The 22,373-nt window shown below is 32.1% G+C and overlaps 1 protein-coding gene across 4 annotated transcripts in view; it reads left to right on the forward strand.

Moving 5' to 3' along the window:
- PGAP5 (Per1-like protein PGAP5) overlaps positions 1–22,373 on the forward strand; it is a 40,320-nt gene that overhangs the window by 4,685 nt on the left and 13,262 nt on the right. The window contains exons 5-7 of one of the 4 annotated variants that reach the window (XM_072537252.1): positions 265–531; positions 13,572–13,687; positions 15,011–15,109. In XM_072537252.1, the coding sequence (XP_072393353.1) occupies positions 265–531; positions 13,572–13,685 (381 nt within the window). In that variant the 3' untranslated portion in view covers positions 13,686–13,687; positions 15,011–15,109. Of the gene's footprint in view, positions 1–264; positions 532–13,561; positions 13,688–15,010; positions 16,139–22,373 lie in introns of those variants that run through there. The other 3 variants (XM_072537251.1, XM_072537250.1, XM_072537253.1) reach the window with 3 other exon arrangements.

The raw sequence follows: 22,373 nt of genomic DNA on the forward strand, positions 1-22,373 counted from the left end.
TTAACAACCTGTACTGCTGATTTTTGTTTGGTCCCCAATTCATAATTATAAATAAAATATTCATTATCTGGAAAAGATTTCTGTCTATTTTTTCTTCAGTATATTTCGGGAAACTTTAAAGTTTCTTCTATCTGTCATCATTCTTTAATGTGCATGATTCACTTGTAAATTTTCAGAACCATTAGTTATGTTTTAAATATCAGAAAACAACTTGTTTCATGTATCAAGGCTCATACTAATAAAAAAAACTTCTCTATTTTGTAGCATTATCCTTTATACAGACAGTCAGATATGGAATGCAATGATTTTGACGCCGCCCCGTTTCCTATCAAACAAGAAAGATTTAGAGAAAGATGGGAATGCTTAAGTCAAGAAGCTACTTATCAGTTACTTAATCAGGTTAAACCTAGGTTGTCTTTGTCTGGACACACACATCATGGATGCACTCGTCCGCTTCCTGTAGGAGAGGGTTTGGAAGTGACGATACCGAGTTTTAGTTGGAGAAACAAGGATAACCCTAACTATTTGTTGGTAAGTAACAAATTATTGGTAGGTCTGTATGTATTCGGTTTTTTGTTTCATATTTTGCTGTTTCAATAGTTTTATTTGATTTTTGAGCGGTTGCCGCGGATAACAAAAATCACTGTTATAGTATACATTTTTTACACTTTTTGAAAGTAGTATGTCTTTTGTTTCTGCTTCTTTAATTTGTTTCCTTATTCTACATTGCACTTACGTAGCATCAGTTTTTCAGCGAATATCCAGCAGCATCCTCTACTGAGATGGCTTCGTGAGTCACTCGTCCCCCAGGTGCAAACTCCTCTTCTACTACACTTTCCTCTTCGTTTTCTCCTCGTCATTTTCTTAGGATCTCTGTATTCGTTAGATGCTCAATTCCCGTGTCGGTAACGTCGCAGTCTAACCACTTTTGCAAGTTTCTTGCGTACACATGCTCTCCAGGAACTGAGTTCACTAAACTTGACCTGCAATGCCAGACAGTGCATTTTCATCTTCTCCAACTACTAGTTCATGTTCATGTAGTACAAAATACGATGTTTGGTAATAGTTTTCTACATGACTTCACAATTTTTGAAGAGTTTACAGATTCCCACGCAGATGCGAATTAATAAATACGGTCCACAATAGTGAATGACTTCCAAACTCTTCTTTATCCTTTAATCATATATATATATATATATATATATATATATATATATATATATATATATATATATATATGTATATATATATATATATATCTACGGCATAAAGTGGACTCCGCCCATGTTAAAATTCAGGTTCAATTGAGCTCCGTGGTCAAGTGGATACCGATATACGGAGCTCACTTGACCATTCCATAATATTGGTTCTGTCGATTCATCAACATGTATAGTTTAATAATTTATAAAAATTTTTTGGAGCCCGTAAATACCCCTGTATCATAAATGTATATCGTTTAGTTCACGTGTATATATTATAGGGGTCGTACAGATCTTCTTCAATGTATATTTGAACCATACGTTTATCGGTTTAAGTAAGCTCTGAGAGTTTGGCAACTGTGTGATTATACCGTATATTTTCAACACATACCCTGAACGGTTCATATGGGCTCCTTATTTTTATCTACTGTTCGTAGACAGTGCAATCTAATACGCATTACACTGAGTAACAGAGGATATCTTTTTACCTGGTATAACTACGTACTAAAAGGTATTTATAACTGGTTCTTTAAAAACAGGTATATAGATACAAAAGGATTTGGGCTTATTATTTAATGGAATATTCGCTTGCATAGGAAATTTTATTTTTCTGCATTTTTAAAAATGTTGTTCTTTTATTTAATATAATTTTATTAGTTCAATGCCGAACTCAATGTTTTTTTTTTTAATTACAGAAATTTCCTAATAGATTTTGTTTACGTGAGTATGTCTATGTACATTTTATGTAAGCATCCGATTAATAAAAAGTAATTTTATTTTATCCAGTCTTCTGCGATATCTTGTATAAAGCTTTTTTATTACCTATTTTAGTTCTGGTCTTATTTGTGTACTACATATATCTCGATAAAAGGTTATCTCAAAATAAATATGGTTAAGAGCTACAATAGATATTTTTGTGTTAAAATTGGTAGTAGTGTGCACAAAAAGAAAGAATAGTTAATTTGTCTAAAGTGGTATATTCGGCAGCAGATGCATATAGTGCAAGCGTCTATGTTTTAAGGGCGGAAGGATGTGCACCTCATTTTTAGCTAACAAGCTTGCGAACAATATTATTTCTGGTCCTCAATTTACCTTTTAGTTTTAAACAATAATCTGTGACTGACCCCGTGCGATACAAACTATTTTCAAGGAATTTATAGGGAGTCTACGTTCAACAATTTCATGACATTATTGGATGTTCAGTTTTGTGAAAGCGTCCATGTTAGGGAAATTGAAGGAGCACACACGAGCTTTTCAGGGGTTTTGGCTGAAAATTGATTTATAGTTTATTTTTATTGTGCAATAATAGGTGTATCGTCTATATAATAGAAGTCCTAGTATCTACCGGTATGGATCGTTCGTTTGTGTAAATGTTATACAGTGTAGGTGTCTTTATGCTACCCCAAGCGAGACCGTTCTTCATCTGCTATTCTTACCATTGAATTATACAAAAAATATTCTCTTGTGTAGGCATACGCAGAAAATAGAAGTGAGTTTGTTATCTAAGGGGATACCATATAGTTTTTGAAAAAATATTCTGTAAGTTAAGGTGTCGTAAGCGGCATTTAGATTGAAAAATACCACCACTGATACCAGATATTTTTCGTACCCATCTTTGATTTAGTATTTGTGATGTACATCACTTTGAATAGCTGACAAAATAAAGATATTGGCAGATAGTTTTTGTGGTCGTTGGAGTTTTTGCCAGGTTTAAGCAAGGTAACAACTTTGGCTGGTCTCTAGACTTTGGGTATCTCCTAATTTGAATACAGTTGTTCATCATCTGGATAAGCCATTGTAGTGTTTTTGGTCCAGATTTCGTAATAAGCTTTGTGCTCAGATCCTCAATGTCGGTATTTGTATTATTTTTCATTAAATATGTAGATGGTAGATCCAAGTCAAAGCTTTTTCCGATAGAAATAGTATGTCTATATCTATAATGTGGTTTTCAGCGATCAGCTATATACCAAATATCCTAGGTTAGGCCCTATATGTGTTTCCTATACTAGAAATTAGTTAGATTCGTGTTTAGCTCATATGTCTGATAAGTTTAAGTAAAGTAAAGTTTCTTGATTTTTAGATATACCCTTAACAGTTATAGACATATGTTATTAGAATAGTTGGTCCTAAAAAGGACCAATTTGACAAAATCATATTAAAGGGGTGACTGAAGAATTAGCCGATTAATTAATTAATCATTACCCGGGGTATGCCCGATTGCGGTGGTCGTATTAGTACTTCAATCTTCCTAAAGGCTCGTTTTTTAAACTCCATAAGTAATGCGTAATCTTTTACTTTTTATTAAAAATTTAAATTTTACATGCCGTGTATTACTTTTTGAAGACATGTCAAATCAGATTTGTATAGTAATAATTTTAGGTTCTAAAGAGCCTCTTTGTGGAAAATAAATAAGTTTGTGATATCTGTCACAACTCATATATATATAGATAATAAAAAAATAAATGGTTAAAATAAGTGTAAACAATCTTAACTACATACATCGTCGCCACTGTTCAGGTGATGGGTTTATCACAGATATCAAAGGTTACATTTTAATTCAATGTTCTATTTACGTATCTTCAATATTAAAAAAGTAGAAAAATACATGTTTATGCTTTTATTTTTTTTAATCTATTCTATTTTCTTTCTAGAGTTCCGTCTTTTTTGAACGACCTGTGTTCTTTTTTCAATTGGGCACTTGTCCAAAGCTATGACAAATACTCCTCTGCTATTTTACATTAATATGAAATTCATTATTTTCTCTAAACACTCTGTCCTCTGCTATTCTACATTAATATGACTAATTTATTTTATCTTTCTTGCAACTATTTTAATGTTTATCCTGTGTATCTTCTTCTTCTTCTACTTTTTCTTTTTATATAGACATAACTCTGTCTGTTTTTCAATGTGCCTCCAGTAAGTTGCCTTTCCATCGTTTTCGTGGTCGTCCTACTGATCGTCTTCCTATGGGTTAACCGTCTCTTGCCGTCTTTATTGTTTTATTTGTTGTCATTCGGCATATACGATCGTTTCATTCTACTCTTCTATTTCTTAACCAGTTCTTGATGTTCTTCACCTTGCATCTACGTCGTATATCTGTACTTCTAGCTCTATCCCATAGTGTCTTACCATCAATTTTTCCAAGTGTTTTCATCTCTGCTGTGTCATATCCTTTTTGTCCTCTCTGTGTCAGATCTTGTTTCTGCCGCGTATGTCATTATTCGTCTGATGACTGTTTTGTAAATTCTGCTTTTCGTTTCTTTTCCGATATTTTTAGTTCCTCATAATGTTTCATTTAGGCAGCCTGTGGCACTGTTTGCTCTATTCACTGGGTCTTGCACTTTAGTTTCGAGCTTTCCGTAGCTAGATAATGTGATGCCTAGATATTTAAGTCCTAACACTTGTTCTATTATAATGACCTTCCAGCTCCAATTAACATCTTAGTAAATTTGCTGTTGTAACCATGCATTTTGTCTCTTTTGGGGAAATTAACATGTTAAATTTTCTGGCGGTTATATGAAATTGGTGCAGCATACGTTGTAAATCATTTTCACTTTGAAAGAGTAGTATTGCGTCATCTGTACAGCAGATTATTTTTAGTTCTTATTTTTTATTATTTCATCCATAATCAGGTTGAATAATAGAGGACTCAGGTAATATCCCTGTTTTATTCCATTGTCACCTTCAATAGGGTCGGTTAGTTCTTCTTCTACTTTTACTTTTATTGTGTTGTTTTGGTATATATTTTCGATCGTTTTGATTTTTCCTAGAGGTATCTCTCTTGCGTACAATAAGGGGATAACGTTTTTTTAATTTGTGTATCTTCTGTATATCATTATTTCTTTTGTGTATTAAAAATTAAATTTTGGTTATTATTGCTTAATATTCTCTTAACGTCTTTATTAATTGTCTTGTTATATGTGTATCAAGATATGTGTGTCATAATAGATTGTAATGCATATTTCACTTAATGTAATTAAAGTGCTCTTTGCGTTTGCCAATTACTTTCTCACTTCCTCAGCGATAGGTCTTTCTTTCCTCATCAATAACCTTATCCTCGCTCGATACAGCTATTTTAACCCTCTATAGCCCCGTGTGAACTCAAGGCAACAAAAGAGTTTTTGATGCAGAAAACTTTTTTAAAACAATTTCCGACTCTAGTATGCCCTCTGTTAATTTCAGGCAACATTTGGTTATACATTTTAATACACTTTGTGAACCTATGATGAAACCTCTATGGAAATGTTTAACAATATGTCAAATGGACATGACTGCCTTATTAGTTTGTATTTTCGATCGTGATTTATTGTTATAAATTGTGTACAATTTATATAAAAATACATACAGGGGCATTATATCAGCATTTAGATATTGATTACCGTTGACATTTGTTTATTTTATTGTGTTGTTTCAGTACTGTGATAAAAAACAGGTATGTTGCTTTGAATCCACGCTGGACCATATTATTCTAAATTATTTCTTTAAGATGGATACAAAAACGTTCTACGGGAAAAGCAGTAAATATCCGAGGAATACAAAGACTCTGACTTTGATAGTGATAATCAGAAAGTGATAATGAATTTTCCAGGTACTCAGATATCAATCGATCCAGGATCAAATAAAATGGAAAATGAAGACGATTTGTACGAAGCAAATTTAGACCAGGATACCAATTTAAATTTAGACCAAGATGAAGATAAGGGCGATACCGATAAAACAGAAAAACACACTGAACAAAATGTGCTCAAAAGGTCAAAAATGATCGTAAAAAACATTCAGTGGAAGAGTGGTTCCCGAACAGTATTTCCAATTCCAGAATGGAAAGGTAATTTACCAACATGCAAATTATTAGAACCGGAATCCCCTCTATTATTTTAAAAAGATGATATCTACCAATATGCTGGAAAACATAATAGAACAAAGTAATTTGTATGCACTGCAAAAGAATATAAATAAACCATTGAATATGACACTAGCAGAATTAAACCAATTTATTGGATCTGTTCTACTGATGTCAATATATGGCATGCCAAGGATAAGATCATTTTGGCAGAAGGAAACACGTGTTGCTCAAATAGTCGATACTATATCTAGGAATCGCTGGGAAGAAATAAAAACTAAAATGCATTTCAATAATAACGAAAATATGGTCAACAATAATGATAAGTTATACAAAATTAGATCGTTCATCAACGGTTTATTTTAAAATTTTCAAAGTATTCCAATTAGTGAAAAATTGTGTATTGATGAACAAATGATACCATTCAAAGAGGCACATTCTTTAAAACAATATATGAAGAACAAATCCAAAAAATGGGGATACAAGGCATTTGTTTTGTGTGATAGCAATGGTATTCTTTATAACTGGGAATTATATACAGGAACTGTTAAACATCCTCTTCATTTACCTAATGTAGACACCAGCGGTAATGTAGTAATAAGAATGTGTGAGATAGTCAAACCAAACAAATACTATAAAGTATATTTTGACAACTGGTTCAATAGCATTCAGTTGCAGATTGAAATGGAAAAACGTGGACTGCAATGTTTGGGAACTGTTCTTCCAAACATATTGCCTTATTGCCATTTTTCAAATGACAAGAATATGAAGAAACAGGGCAGAGGTACTGTAGAAGAAAAGCACGCTACAGTAGATGGCATAAGACAAACAGCGTTAAAGTGGTACGATAATAAACCGGTTCATTTGCTTAGTACATTTGTTGGTTCTGAGCCTACTTCGTTAGTCAAGAGGTGGGATAAGAAACAAAAATCAAGATTTATTGTATGCTGTCCAAATTCAGTGCAATTTTATAATACATTTATTGGAGGTGTCGATCTTATGGATTCACTAATTGCTCTTTATCGAACAGACATAAGATCTAAAAAGTGGTATCTAAAAATATTTTTTCACCTTCTGGATTTAGCTGATATCACCAGCTGGTTGTTGCATCGTCGTGATTGCGATTACTTTGAAATTAAAAAGAAAAACCAGTTGCCTTTGTTACAGTTTAAGTCCCACTTATGTAGCGTACTGTTAGTAAGAACTGACCAGATCAAAAACAAAGGACGTCCCAGGCTCAGTGAAATTGAGAACGAAATTGTAAAAAAACAGAGGAAAGCATCTACTGCTATTGTACTACCAAAGGAAGTTAGGCTTGACCAAAGGCCAGTAATTTCTGAAAAAAAGGGAAGATGCAAAAAACCAGGATGCTGTAATACTTCTAAAGTAATGTGCGATAAATGTAAAGTTGCTTTATGTTTTACAACTACAAATATTTGTTTTTTTGAATGGCATAATAAATAAGTATATAACTTGTTTCGTTAGTTTTTGCTAAACACTCCCAAAACTCTTCCCAAACGAAATTTAAAAAATCTAAAAAAATTACTAGTTGTTGTAAATGGATATTTGAGTACATATACCAATTAAAACATTTTATAAACAAATAAGTTTACAAAAAAGTCGGGCAATAGAGGGCTAAGATATTTATATTTCACTATATGCTCTATGAGTTAGTTTTCAATTCAAATTTGCACCTATGACGAAATTTATAATATCTAAGATCTGGTACTTTCATATGAAACTGGAATAAAACACTTGTTAGATAATATTTATTTGTTTTGAGTACATTTTTTTTAAAACCTAGTATATAAAAAAATAAATATTTGTCTGTCAACAAATTTCTATATAAAAGTACGAGGCACTATTATTCTCATGCTGTGAGCTTTGCTGCTCTGTTACTTTTATAACGCTTAAGCTATTTTTAATTTATTATAAATATTTTTGAGGTGTGTTTCCTTAAATGATCATTTTTAAGGTTAGTACGTTTGATTAAATGAAATTGACATTAATTTGATAGTTTCCATTTTATTAGTGTTGATGGTATATGACTAGCATCTGTTGGTACTATAATATATCAATTTCAACATGTGGATGTGAGAGCACTCTCTTGTTAGTAATTTCAGTGTAAATTTTGACGAAACCAGAAATAACCCATAATATTCTTTCCGTGTGATCTTAGTATTTCCGTTGATTAAATAGTATAGGGTATCCAATATTTCAATCATCGGTATGTCAGAGTGATTTTTATGAATTTTTATATATATTTGCAAAATGAAAAAGAAAGTTCAGTACAGGCAGTTAAACAGCTGATCTGTCAATTTAGAAGTAAGAGCAAGTACCAACTTGCTGAAAAGTATACCCATACACAAAAGGAATAATAAAATGTACTGCACAAACTATAGCGCTATAAGCTATATCTCTATTAATAATTAGGATATACAGTATTTTTTCTAATACACGTGGAACGATTGAGTAAATAGGTGAACTATAAAGTAGGTGAATATTAGTGTGGAATTAGAAAAACTTAATATATCGTTGATCAATTATTCACTATTAGGCAGTTAATGAGAAATGTTGGGAATACAAAAAAAAACATTAAACTAGTTATTTATAGATTTTAAACAAACACTGATATAATCATAAGAATAAAACTATAAAATACCATTACAGAAAAGAAAACTGTCGACTTATTTTCAAATGTACATTGATTTCAAACAGGAAGATTCCATTCCAAACTCTATTTAAAAAGTAAAATCAATAAACAGATAATTATATACATAAAGATTATACAAATCGCAAATATTGGAAAACCTAAATATGCGTGGTCAAAATATTAAAAATCAAAGTGCTTTAAAAAGTGAAGGAACTCGCCTAACAGCTGTTTTGAAACCAATATATTATGAAACGAATTGGGGATATTATATTACACAAACTAAACCGCTTGTCTACAAAAAAATCAAGAAAATATGACACGACAGGAAAGACTAATGACTTTATAGCTATTTGCCACATAAATCTCAATGTAAAGCAAAAATACTTATTTAGATAAACGTATAATGTTTCACTAAACGGTAACGAAAAATGTTACAATAAATAAAGGTTAAAACATGCTTTTCAATTCGCGGTAAAAGATTTACTAAAGTTCAGCACACAGTATAAATTCATAACAAAATTCATATACCAGTAAACGGTACTCGATACAGCAGCAAAGTAATTTTGGCAACAAATATGTAGGTTGTACTTTATCCCATTGGAATCATAGTACCCGCTATGGAAAATGGTGTCTTCTTTGACATCCAGCAACCACAAATGTGAAATTAGGAAAGATTAATGTGAAATTAGGAAAATTCAATGAACCGTTGATCAAATATTCACTATTATATACTTAATGAAAAATGTTGGGAATAAAGAAAAAACATTAAGCTAGTTATTTATAGATTTTCAACAAACATATGATATAATTATAAGATTGTAACTAAAATGCTATGGAAGAACTAGGCATACATAAGAAAAGTAACTTCCAAATGTCCAGTGACCTCAAACAGGAAGATGCCCTGTCTCCAATCGCGTTTACCATCGTTTTGGAGAGCATCTCCCGGAAAGCAAATACAGAAAATCTCACAGTTTAATAATTAAGGTCCTCATATTATACGGACCTTCGACGATGAGTTTAATACAGTAGCGAAAATAATTATTGGTAAGCAAAAAACATTAATACATTAAATAGAAAAAAGCGCAAAAAAGGGTCCTCCAAATCAACGATAATAAAAAAATATATGGCTATCACTTTGAAATGTTTCATCGGTCTAAATATTTGGAATTTGAAAGCACTTTTAACAAAAACACTACAAAAGAGAATAACAACAGAATACAAGCTGGCAATTGCTACGTTTTAAGCAAAAAAATTAAATCCAAAAATACATCCCGCAGTAAGAAAAATAAGAATCTACGTACGTAAGTAAAACACAAACAATGAAAAAATAAAATAAGAGCCGTACTCCTTCCAGCGATTTTTTACATTCTTTCCTTGCATAAATAGTTTAATGTATTTATCTCGTATACATTTAATCTGATTAAAATCTTTGGTTTTCTTTGCTCCACTTTTAGCAATTTTGTATGTTTTTTTTCTTGGTACTCAGTTCATTGTACAGCTTTTTATACGTTGCTACCATAGATTGTGCTACCGCTACTTTTGCTTCCTCTTTATCTATTTGATACTTTTGATAATCTTAGTCTGATATTTTTTCTTGCCCCTCCTTATATAATCTTCTCTTGTCTTTTATATTGTCTAAACATTGTCTGACTATCTATATTTACCAATTTTTAAGTCAATTTCCTGAGATGTTTTTAAGTATTTTAGTTACACTCTCTTTAATAATTTTTGACACATTTCTCCAAATTTCATTATGACCTTTTTCCATATTCCAACACATTCTTTTTTTATTTCTGTTCTAAATTGAACTACTTTGTCGCTTGTTAACGTCAATTAATTGTTTTTGTGACTATCCTCGATATTTTGGTTTTATTTCATATTTTACTTGTATATCTAGTACCAGCACTTTATGCTGTTGGCTTACAGTTTCACTAATTATTACTTTAAAATCTTTACATAAGGGATTGGCTTACGATTCATATTTGAAATTGATTTTGTCTGCTTAATAGCATTCTAATATTTCATCTATAGATTAAATCCGTATAACAAATAGATATTTTTCACTTTCTCGGAGTAATAATATTCTAACATACAAAATCCTATTAAATTGCCAAAACCTTCCTTGCATATTTTATTCACTTATAAGGAACAGCAGCAATATTAGTACCATAATAAGGGTATAGTCCTGGACTGGCTAATCGTTGGATAATAGGAAGCATGAGTGTAGCAGTTTTAATGTTTTCGGGACTGCTACCTGGTATGGGGGAGCAGAGATATCAGTACCAAGTTATTGCATATATGAATTGTTGCTTGAACTTTATTATTATTAAACAGCACTATATAAACAGCACTATATTCTATAACACAAGAAACACTGTTATAAAACAGTCGAATAATATACAGATTCTCAATTCAAATATTCAAAAAATTAAAGAACAGCTCACTAAAATAGAAATCGCCTATTTAAAATGCAATCCATTAATGGCCCAAAGTACCAAGCACTTCTATCATATGATAATGATATTGATCTCATAAGAAACTCTCTCCCGTCTGCGACATCTTCAACAAAGTGAAGAGAACACGAAAAATGTTTTACTTAAAATCAACAAAATGAAAAACAAATACAAGCGAATCAACAGAAGAGAGCAATTTAACCTAGATTGTGAATAAAACAAGTGATGTTTTTATCTAAGGGGACGTCATAGAATTTTTGGAGAAATTTTCTCTAATTTAATATGTCGTAAGCGGCATTTCGATTGACAAATACTACCCCTAATACCTGATATCTTTCGTACCCGTTGTTGATTTTTGCAACAACGGGTACGTTATTACATACTTTATAAGTATTACGAATAAAAATAAATAAGCAAGAAGAATGTAAGTGTACTATATTTAAACCAAGTGACAGAAAAAAGAATATTATACATACATGTACTTCTAAATTAAAAATTATATGCCTGACAACGCAAGATACAAAAAACAATGATTTAACATTGAAAACAATGATAGCTTGCACAAGCGACAAAGTATTTAAAACGATAAGGCCGAACATATTATATGTAATTGTAATAGATATGTTGGCTAAAATTATACCATAAGATACCGAAATATTATATTTATGTGTTTATGTGTATCTAATGTATAGTAGTATATTGAATTCCCTACATTAAAAAATCGAAATATTTAAATTAGACAGTAAAAAATTATAATTTTAAGATTGATTTATAAATTATTATAATTTAAATTTTACTGCTTGATGAAACAAATATTGTAAGTCATACACTATAGCAATCGAAACATCGGAGAGTACATTTATAATATAATAAATATTTCAGTGCCAATGTATTAAAAAAAATTCTAGTACATAAAAATGGACACTTGCCTATTCAAAGTTTATAATAGACACTAATTTCAGTTTATCTATAATTAAAGCAAGTAATATAAATTATAATTATTAAAATATTTAACTACATTAACCAAGTACGTATTTGTGAAATTTCTCGATGACTAAATTGATTGATATTTAAATAAATTTGAAGTTCCAAAACGTACCTGCTGTAAAATTTAAAAATCTACGACTAATCAAATTATTGGCAACATCGGAGGAGTTTAGTTGGGTACGCAAAGAAATGTATACGGATCCCAAAAGTGTTTTAACCTATTACAGAGTCCACTTAATCCGACGTGTTGGTCGGAGTCCACATAAAGCGCTACCCAGATAATAATATACACGGTGTATATTCGCCTGGAGTTAGTATAATACCGTTTTAGTACGGAGCTCTCATTAACCGCTAGATCTATATATATATATATATCTATATATATATATATATATATATATATATATATATATATATATATATATATATATATATATGTGGAGCATAGAGCTTTAGTGAAAACGCGCCATCGGGTTCTATTTTGCGCTAAGGTCTTCACCTCATTCCAAGACTTTCCTTGGCCTCTTATCTCGTCCATGATGGATCTTCTCCAAGTTTGTGCTGGGCGACCTCTTTTTCTTTTCCCTTGGGGATTCCACTCTAGGGCAGTCTTTGCGATACTGGAACTATTTTTTCGGAGTGTGTGACCGATCCAACCCCACTTTCTGGACTTAATTTCATTTTGTACCCTCTTTTGTTCGGTCAGGTGTAGCAGATCTTCGTTTCTGATGGTGTTAGGCCAGAATATACGAACAATTCTTCGTAAACATTTGTTAACAAAGACCTGCAGTTTGTCTGTGAGGGTGTTTGTCACTTTCCAGGTTTCACATCCGTAGAGTAGAACAGACATGACATTTGATCGGAATATTCGGATCTTTGTCATTGTAGTATACTCGCCAGATCTCCAAACAGGGTTGAGCGTGCTGAAAGCTTGTTGGGCTTTTCGTATCCTCATACGAATATCGTCTTCTGTACCTCCGTTTTCTGTTATGACACTTTCTGTTATGACAGTTTTCCACATTTTCAATCTGCATATTGTCGATAGTAAATAGCGTGTTGTTCCTTGCGTTTATTCTCATGGACTTGGTTTTACTAATATTGATTTTCAAACCTATTTTATTGGCTTCAGTGGAAAGTGTTTCCAATTGGTAAGCCAGATCTTGGAACCTTTAACCTAATAGGCAGATATCGTCCGCGTATTCTAGATGGCTTAGGCGTGTGGTTAACGTCCATTGTATCCCTCTTGTGTCGGAGTCTAGTTTGGAGAGAACATAGTCTCTTTTATCCTTTAATAATATCCTTCTTTAATTTTTTGAGCCAGGTAATTTTGTTCTGTAGTTTCTCTCCATAAACGCAATGAAGACTTCTCATTTTACTAAAAAAGAGTTTAATTCTGAACATTCAATATCTCCAAAATAAAGTGTTAAAGGTAATTGTAGATGTTCCCTGATGTATGCTCAAGTCAGTATCTGAAAATTCCACCAAGTAGTCCAGCACGAGACTTTTATCCTAATATGCTTGTGCATTTATCTAGATTTCAAGACTACCGTTAACTGTAAGTAACTGCCTTTTTTTAATTATGCAGACATCTTTATAGAACTTATGAAGAGAACAAATCACTTAATGTTTCCTCTATATAACCTACATTTTGTTACCATACTCTTGATTGACTGCTCTATCATATAATTATAGAAAATAACACCACAAAATAAATGTTAACCTTGAGACAAATAGAAAATAGACTGTGACATTGAAAGTGTAATATTAATTGAACATTGTCATCAATTTTTGGTAGGTATATAAACGCGTTCTATCCTTTTTTTCAGGCATAGAAGATTTCTTCTTCTCTTCCATTTTTTTCCTATCATTGGTCACCTGCATCCATCTCGGTCATGATGAAATTAAAAATCGAAAATATTAAAAACAGGAAACCAAAATAATAAAAATTTTCCAAACAATCCCCAAATTTTTTTCTGGAAATTTTGGTACTCAATTGGGATTCCTCTTAGATTAATACATTTTTTTAACTTTCCAAGTATAGTTTGAAAAGGTGATCAATTGAAAAGTTCAAAAATAGTGTTCTTGAGGAGATAAGTCACAAGTAAATAATTAACTTGAGATATCAGACGACGCCTATCCGTTATTAAACCATTAAGTGGAGCCAATTTTCTACCTGAGGTGTTCCACATATTTTCAATCGGTGAAAAACAAAAGGCCTGACTCACCAAGGAAGAATAGCTCACTTTAGAGCTACGAAGGAACCAGATAGTAACTGTTGCTGTTTTCTTCTTCTTCTTACGATCCACGTATCTGTTCCGAATATTGGCGATTAACATGGTTATATGTTTCATACTAAAATCATGTTGCGTCATTCAAGATTTACGAAGTCAATCTTGAGTTACAAATAAGATTGGATGGATTCTTACATAATGCTCTTGTAGAAATAATTGTTTGTGTAAATTGTTTGTTATCCCACTTACTACAACACACAGTTTACATAAGCAAAACATATGTGCCAGACCCTGACACAGAAATAGATACATATTGAACGTTTACGTTCGATGAAGACGACTATATTTAGATCTGTCGAGACAGTCAGCTATCCTAACCTAACTCAATAATCTATGTATTAGAATGAAGGTGAAACAGAAATAAAAACGTATTCTTTAAAAATTTAAGTTTTGTTTTCGGAGAAAATGTAAAAAGAGAAAATGTACTACTGAATCTTCACTTGGTAGTCCTCGTACGTCAACATCTGAAAAAGTCACATCATGGTGAAGGTGAAGCACCTTGTACATGTAAATATAGCAGAAATTTTTCAAAACTCTTTTATTTTTCACTGTTGGTCACAGCTAAATTATTTATCTTTTTATCGCAGGCTACAATCACACCCAACAACTACGCCTACTTTAAATGTGAGCTTCCTAGAGAATCAACAGTAATCAACCTCTATCTCTTCGGAACATCAATATTTATTATTTGGTTACTCTACTCATTAATGTGTAGAAGTAAGCGAAAATATAAATTTCGCTGACACAATTTTGCTTTATGTTAAGTTTGTTATGTATACAAAGGTTACCTTTTCAGTGATTATTTTTATTTATATCAAAATATGCTTTATTTATTAGTATTTTAAATTTGGCAGTTCATTTGATAAAGAACGAGTTGTTTTAAATGGAAAAATAAGTAATGGTGGTGGCGACACAATGATATTTTGTTGAGGTTAGGTTTGTAAGTAATGTGTAAAAGTAAGCGAAAGTATAAATTTCGCTGATATAATTTTGCTTAATGTTATTTTTGTTACATATACCTTTTTAGTTATTATTTATATTTATATCAAGATATGCTTTATTTATTACTATCTTAAATTTGACCGTTCTATTGATAAAGAACGAGTTTTTTTTAATGTAAAAATAAGCAATGTTTGTGGCGTCACGATGATACCTTGAGGTTATGTTTCTAAGCAAAACCTTTAATTAACTGACTCCTCAGTTCTGAACGGCTATCCAATTTGTAGACAGTTGATATTAATATAGCACAAATATATTGCACAATAATTCAGAGCTGTACAATACAAAAAGCATATATTAAGTGCATCTATGGGGTGATCAACTTCTGTGACAAAGGTCGTTATATCTGTTATTATAATAGAGATACCAAGAAAAGTTATATACGAAAATAGAAGGTAGCTGTAAACTTCACATTTTAAAATTAGTTACGAATATACAGTGTCTTCCATAACACTGTAATCATCACAGATCTTTTTTTAAATTAAGCACCCTGTGTTTTATTTTAAATTTAAAATTCGCTTCACTTATTAGTTGAATGGATACAAAGTTGTTCTGTGTTATTCAGTGATTTTAAAAATGTATTACCAAGTTTCAATGAAAATTGTAACAAGTTCAATAACATGTATAATTGAAAACAAGTAAAGAAAACGTTTTTAAGTGATTGTCAAATTTCATAAAAATTATTTATTTCTCTAATCTTTAAATCGAATACAGGGTAAGTCAAAACACAAATTCAAATATAAATATTTGTTTGGTATTTATAAAAGCACTGACCTGTATTCTATATCACCATCATAAACTAAAGTTAATTTGGTATAATTTGTCCTAGTCTCAACCATTTTTAAGCATGTGTTGACATTATGGGAGTTCATTTCGAACACCTTCTACAATGAAAATAACAATTCTTTTTATCTAAAAATTTTAAAATATGAAGATACATATGAAGATAATCAGAGTAAAGACGAGGGACCCGAAATAACAAAGTCAGAAGTTATGCATGCAGTAAAGTCCATGAAAAATAACAAAGCTGCTGGTCCAGATGAAATACCAAGTAAATTGCTAAAACTGGTCAATGAAAAAAACATAGATCTTTTAGTCCAACTACTGAACATAATCTATTCCACAGGAATCATTCCACGTGAAATGCTGACATCAACATTTATTTGTCTACCAAAGAAAGTAAATGCCAAAGAATGTAATGATTATCGAACGACCACTCTGATGTCACATACCTTAAAAACCCTGCTAAAAATCATCCATAATAGAATACACGCTAAGCTGGAGATGGATATTAGTGATTCCCAGTTTGGATTTCGGAATGGAGTGGGCACAAGAGAGGCACTATTTTCTCTTAACGTGCTGACCCAAAGATGTTTGGATGTTAATCGAGATCTTTATGTATGCTTTATAGACTACAACAAGGCATTCGATAAGGTAAAACATGACCGACTTATAGAAGTACCCAAAAACACGAATCTGGATGTGAGGGATGTAACATTGATATCAAATTTATACTACAGCCAACGATTGAAAATTGGAAGAGACGTGTCAGAAGAAGTTGAGATAAGGAGAGGGGTCAGGCAAGGTTGCATACTGTCGCCGTTATTGTTTAATGCTTATTCTGAAGAAATCATACAAGAACCTTTGGAAAACGAGACAGTCGGCATACAAGTGAACGGAAGTTTAATTAACAACATTAACAAAATAACCAAATTCATGAAAATTAGCAAGAACAACAATAAAAACGAAATATTAACGGTAGGCTACCAGCAGATTGAGAGAGTAAAAATATATACTTACTTGGGAACGATAATCACAGAAAATAACGATTATACTGCAGAAATAAGAGTCAGAATTGAAAAAGCAGGTGCCAACTTCGTGAAAATGAAAAAGATTTTATGCAGCAAAGATCTGATATTGGCCCTACGAATAAGGCTAACTAAATGCTATGTACACAGTGTACTCTACTATGGAGATGAATCATGGACATTAAACCGGAATACAATAAATCGACTTAACGCGTTTGAAATGTGGACATTTAGAAGATTGTTAAGGATTCCATGGGTAGATAGAATCACGAATACAGAAGTGTTAAGGAGAATAGGCAGAGAGAGGGAAATGGAAAATACAATAAAAGAAAGGAAATTGCAATATCTCGGACATGCGAGGAGAGGCGAAAGATACAACATCTTGAGAATCATAATTTAAGGAAAAGTAGAGGGTAGGAGAAGCGTAGGAAGAAGACGCGTTTCCTGGTTGAAGAACCTGAAAGAGTGGTTTGGTTGCAGCTCAAGGCAATTGTTCAGAGCAGCTACCTCGAAGGTCAGAATAGCCGTGATGATTGCCAACCTTCGTCGAGGAGATGGCACTTAAAGAAGAAGAAAAATCAATTATCTTTTTAATGTTGACAATCATCCAAAATCTGTGACTATAACAGGTCGTTGCTTTTGTACCGCTTTTCAATTATACAGAGCGTTTAACCCTTTCAGTTCCACTTATATTTAAAAAAATGAACCCTCGTAGTATATTTGTCCCTCCAGAGGGACAACTTTTTCTATAATATTAATTAATGAACGGATTGTGTTTTTTGAACGCTGAAAACACATTGTACCTTGCAACCGACAACCTTTCTAAATCATTTAAAATACTGCGTACGCCTATGGGCGTGGTTCAAACGATTTCCGATTGACATAAGTCAGCCGTTTCAATTATATTTGCTGTGCTGTGAAACTTGTGCATAAATAATTACGTAAAAATCTGGTTTTTTGACAAATAACAACTGTAATATTGTCAAGTTGGTAAGTATAAGAGTTATTTTTGCTACACCTATCAACAGTTTTGCATTTAAAGATAGTGTGGTGTTTATAGAGGTGGTATTTTTGTTATGTCCCTGTGCAGGGACAAACTGACTTTATGGTTAAATAAATAATGCATCAGTGCTATTCTTTTTATGAAGTTTTTAAAACCTGTATGTAATTTTTATGATTTGGACCTTTTGACTTAGGTACTCGTTACTATACCTACTAAATTTACATTCAAGATGCAGTAGAAATAAACAAACCAAGACACGTTAAATGCTACTTGGAGCACTCCCAAATCATAATTTACAATGTATATAGAAATGTTTCTTCAACGTCGATATTCCCAAAAAAAATCTTTATTTCTAAAATAAGTTACAATTTTTGAGAAATTCTACAAACTACTACATTTAATGATTTAAAGTTGACTATTGAAACATAATAATTACAATAATAATAAAAATATTGATTTCTTCCTATTTATAACGTCGGATATCGGAATCTGCTGATTCTTAATAGTAAGGGAGCTTATGGCTACATTTCTCCTCCCTCCATTGGTTGGGACTTCGTCCTCGAAGTTTTGGTTACTTCGGCTATCAGCTCGTCTAGTATCTGGATCTGGGCAGGATGCAATTTTTCTCCAAATAGGATTTTGGAAATTCGTTTTCTTTTCCTAATTAGGAAGATTATTAGGAAAGCTAAAATAGTTAAAAATATTATAACAGAAGTGGTGCTCAGTCCTATGGATAATCGGGTAGTACTTCTATGGTATCTATTGGTTGAATTTGGCCATGTGTCTCTGGGATTGTTAATTTTTCAATTTTCATCTCATGGTTTGGTATTAATTTTATTGGAACAATTTTTGGAATGGAAATATCTTGAGACGTCTTTTTATTAAATTGGATACCTTCAATCATTATTGGTACATCTGTCGTCAAGAGGCTGGTTGAATTAATTTCTATCTGCTGGATTCTCATTGGGTGAACTATTCCTAGCAATATGACTTTGCTGGTTTCTTGGAAAAAGTTCTCTGTGATTAATGTTTTTGTGCAATTATCTACATTGGGTATGTTACATTTGGATTGTACATAGTTGGAACAAACTATGTTATCGCCTTGTCCTATACAAGTGTTGAACCATTTATTATTTGTATAGTAGCTTGCAGGTGGCAGAATCATAACATGATCTTTGTTTGGAATGGGATAGATTTTATAGGTAGTATAAGGAATTTCATGGAGTATAGGGATTTTAATTATTATGAGCATTGTATTTGAAGTTACACAAACTAAAGTTTTTGTTGATTCTATAAGTTCATAAGGGTGTTCATTACTATTGGGAATTGAATTTCTGGGATAAATTTTGAGAAGGTTCTCTTTAAGGTCTATTATTTCCTTTAAAGTGAATAATTCTATATTAGAGATATTAAGTTCAGATAAAGTAATGGTTCTTATAAGTTTCATTAGAAATTCGTTTATATTTTGGAGATTTATTATCTCGTTGTGTAGAATGATATAGCTGTCAAAATCAGCTGATAATTTGTTGAGTGCAGATATGAGAATTGAATTATCAGAATTTAGTTTTTCTAAAAGTTTATCGAATCTCGTGTTAAAAGAGTTTCCATAAGATATTTGGTTATTAAATTTTTTTATGATTTCGTTTTGTTTATTTTCTAAAGAGATTATGTGTGATTTTAACAAGTCTAAGTCAGAGTCGTCTGGATTTCCAGTCACGTATTTGATGGCTGTACCTAGAAAATTAAAAAGTCCGCGTTTCTGTTTTCGCGTAATCTTGTGTAGATCGTCTTTTGTTTGTTCTTGTATGTGGGTGTATTGGGAGTACAGTAGCGAGAGAGGTGCATTTTTGAAGTGATCTTTGAAATAGCTTGTCGGACTAGCGTCAATACTGTCGGATAATTTGTCTAGTGGAATGTGAAGAAAATGTCTGTGATAGTGGGAGATTTCTCTTGATTTGCCTATCTCTTCAGCATAGTAACCATTATTCGGAATCTCCTGAATATTGAGTGGATGGACCAGGGCGAGGATTGTCCTGTGAAAAATTTGGGTCTTGAGTAGGTTTATCTACATGTTTTCGTATTCGTTTTACATATTTAAGGTGAGTGCTTGTTAAATTTTGTTTATCTGTTTTACCGATTATTTTTGTTTTGTCTTGCGTTTCTGGATGAATAGTGGAGAAAGGGGCTTGTAATTTGGACTTATGTTTTTTCTTAGAAACATATAGGGATTTTGTAAGGTCTATTTCCGGAATATCTTCGGCATTTTCGTTTTGTCTATCTAAAAGTTGTTGTCTTTTTTGTTTTTGTTTATTATATAGTTCTGCAATAAAGGGTTGGAGTTCTTCTTTATGTCTTTGATTATATGTTTCGTATATCGGAAGATCAAAGTCGAAATGTATTTCTTCTGCATAGGGTCCGTACAGAATTGAGAACGGGGAATAATCTGTGGAACTGTGGATTGATTGGTTGTAAATAAGAATGGCGTGTGTTAGAATGTCATCTAACGAATCATTTGGATTTTGGGCTTGTAAGGTCCTAAGTTTTTCAATAAGAGTTGAATGAAAGCGCTCTACTGGAGAGTTTGAGGAAGAATTGTTTACTGTTGTAAAATGTATTTCGATTTTGTGGATATTTAGGAATTCTTTAATGACTGCGGAATTAAATTCGGTGCCGCTGTCGCATACAATCTTTTTTGGGTAATTGTGGTGCGAAAAGTAGTGTCTTAATTTGTTTAGTATGGAAATGGAAGTTTTGTCGGTGAGCTTATAGCATTGACCGTATTTGGAAAAAGAATCTATTATTGTGAGATACAGGTTTTTATTGCAGTGGAATAGATCGATATGTAATATATCAAAAGGTTTTTGACCTAACAACGGTCCTAATTGAGGAAGTTTATAAGGACGTCGCTCGTATTTATTTTTTAGGCAAATTTCGCATTTATTGATAAAATTAGAAATAGTTGTCTGCATTGAGGGCCAATAAAATTTTTGTTTTAAATGTTTGTAGGTTTCAATTATTCCGTTGTGATTTTCTACGTGATATTTCTTTATGCATTCTATTTGTTGGTTTTCTTCTTCTATGTCCTGAAGTAGTATATTGCAAAATATTGCTTTGACTGTGGAATTTATTTTTTCTTTAAAATAGTTACAGATAAAAGGTCTAAATTCGTGAGGGATTGTTATTGCAAATTTTTGATTTGGTCTAAGGATATTTTGGAAGGTATTTGCTATTTCTGTTTTCCAATTATTTGTCAAAGTGACAGTGTAACGGTGTTTGTTAAAAATTCTTTTGTATTTAATTTCAAAATTATTTGACTCTGGTTTAAAAATAATTTGGTTTGAGGATAAATTAATTGGTTCAGGTGAAATCTCTATTCCAGTGATAGGGTTCTCAACTGATGTATGTTGTGTGTTAGTACTGTTTTGTAAGTTGTCAAAATCGGCAAGGAAATCGTCTATGTCGAAATTGTCGGGTGGTTCAGCACATTCTGAATTCGGGGGTTCAGCACATTCTGAACTCGAGCTTAGGGCATTTATTTGGACTCGGCTAAGAGCATCAGCAACTTGATTCTCTTTGCCTTTTTTATATTTAACTTCAAAATCATATTCTTCTAGTTTAAGTCTCCATCGGGCTAATCTAGAAGTGGGGTCTTTAATTTTGTAGATCCATACGAGAGGATTGTGATCTGTTTCTACAGTGAATTTTTGGTTGTATAAATACATACGGAAGTGTTTACAAGAATCTAGTATGGCTAAAAGTTCTTTTTCAATAGTGGAGTAGTTTCGTTCTGCGGAATTTAGAGTTCGGGAATAGTAGGCAATAGGGTGATTATTTTGAGATAATACTGATCCTATAGCTATATTAGAGGCGTCTGTAGTCAGTACAAAAGGCTTTTCGAAGTCTGGATATTGTAAGATTGGAGAATTAGTTAACAATTGTTTGCATTTTGCAAAACATTCTAAATAATTTGGATTTGTGGGGTCGATAGTTGCTCCTTTTCGAGTACATCTCGAAAATGGGGACGTTATTTTTGCAAAGTTGGGTATGAATCTTCGGTAGTAACCGATTAAACCAAGAAATGATTTAATTTCTTTTACTGTTTTTGGTAGAGGATATTTTTGTATAGCTTCGATTTTTGCT

This window comes from Diabrotica undecimpunctata, chromosome 7 (assembly GCF_040954645.1).
Source record: "Diabrotica undecimpunctata isolate CICGRU chromosome 7, icDiaUnde3, whole genome shotgun sequence".
Lineage (NCBI taxonomy): Eukaryota > Metazoa > Arthropoda > Insecta > Coleoptera > Chrysomelidae > Diabrotica > Diabrotica undecimpunctata.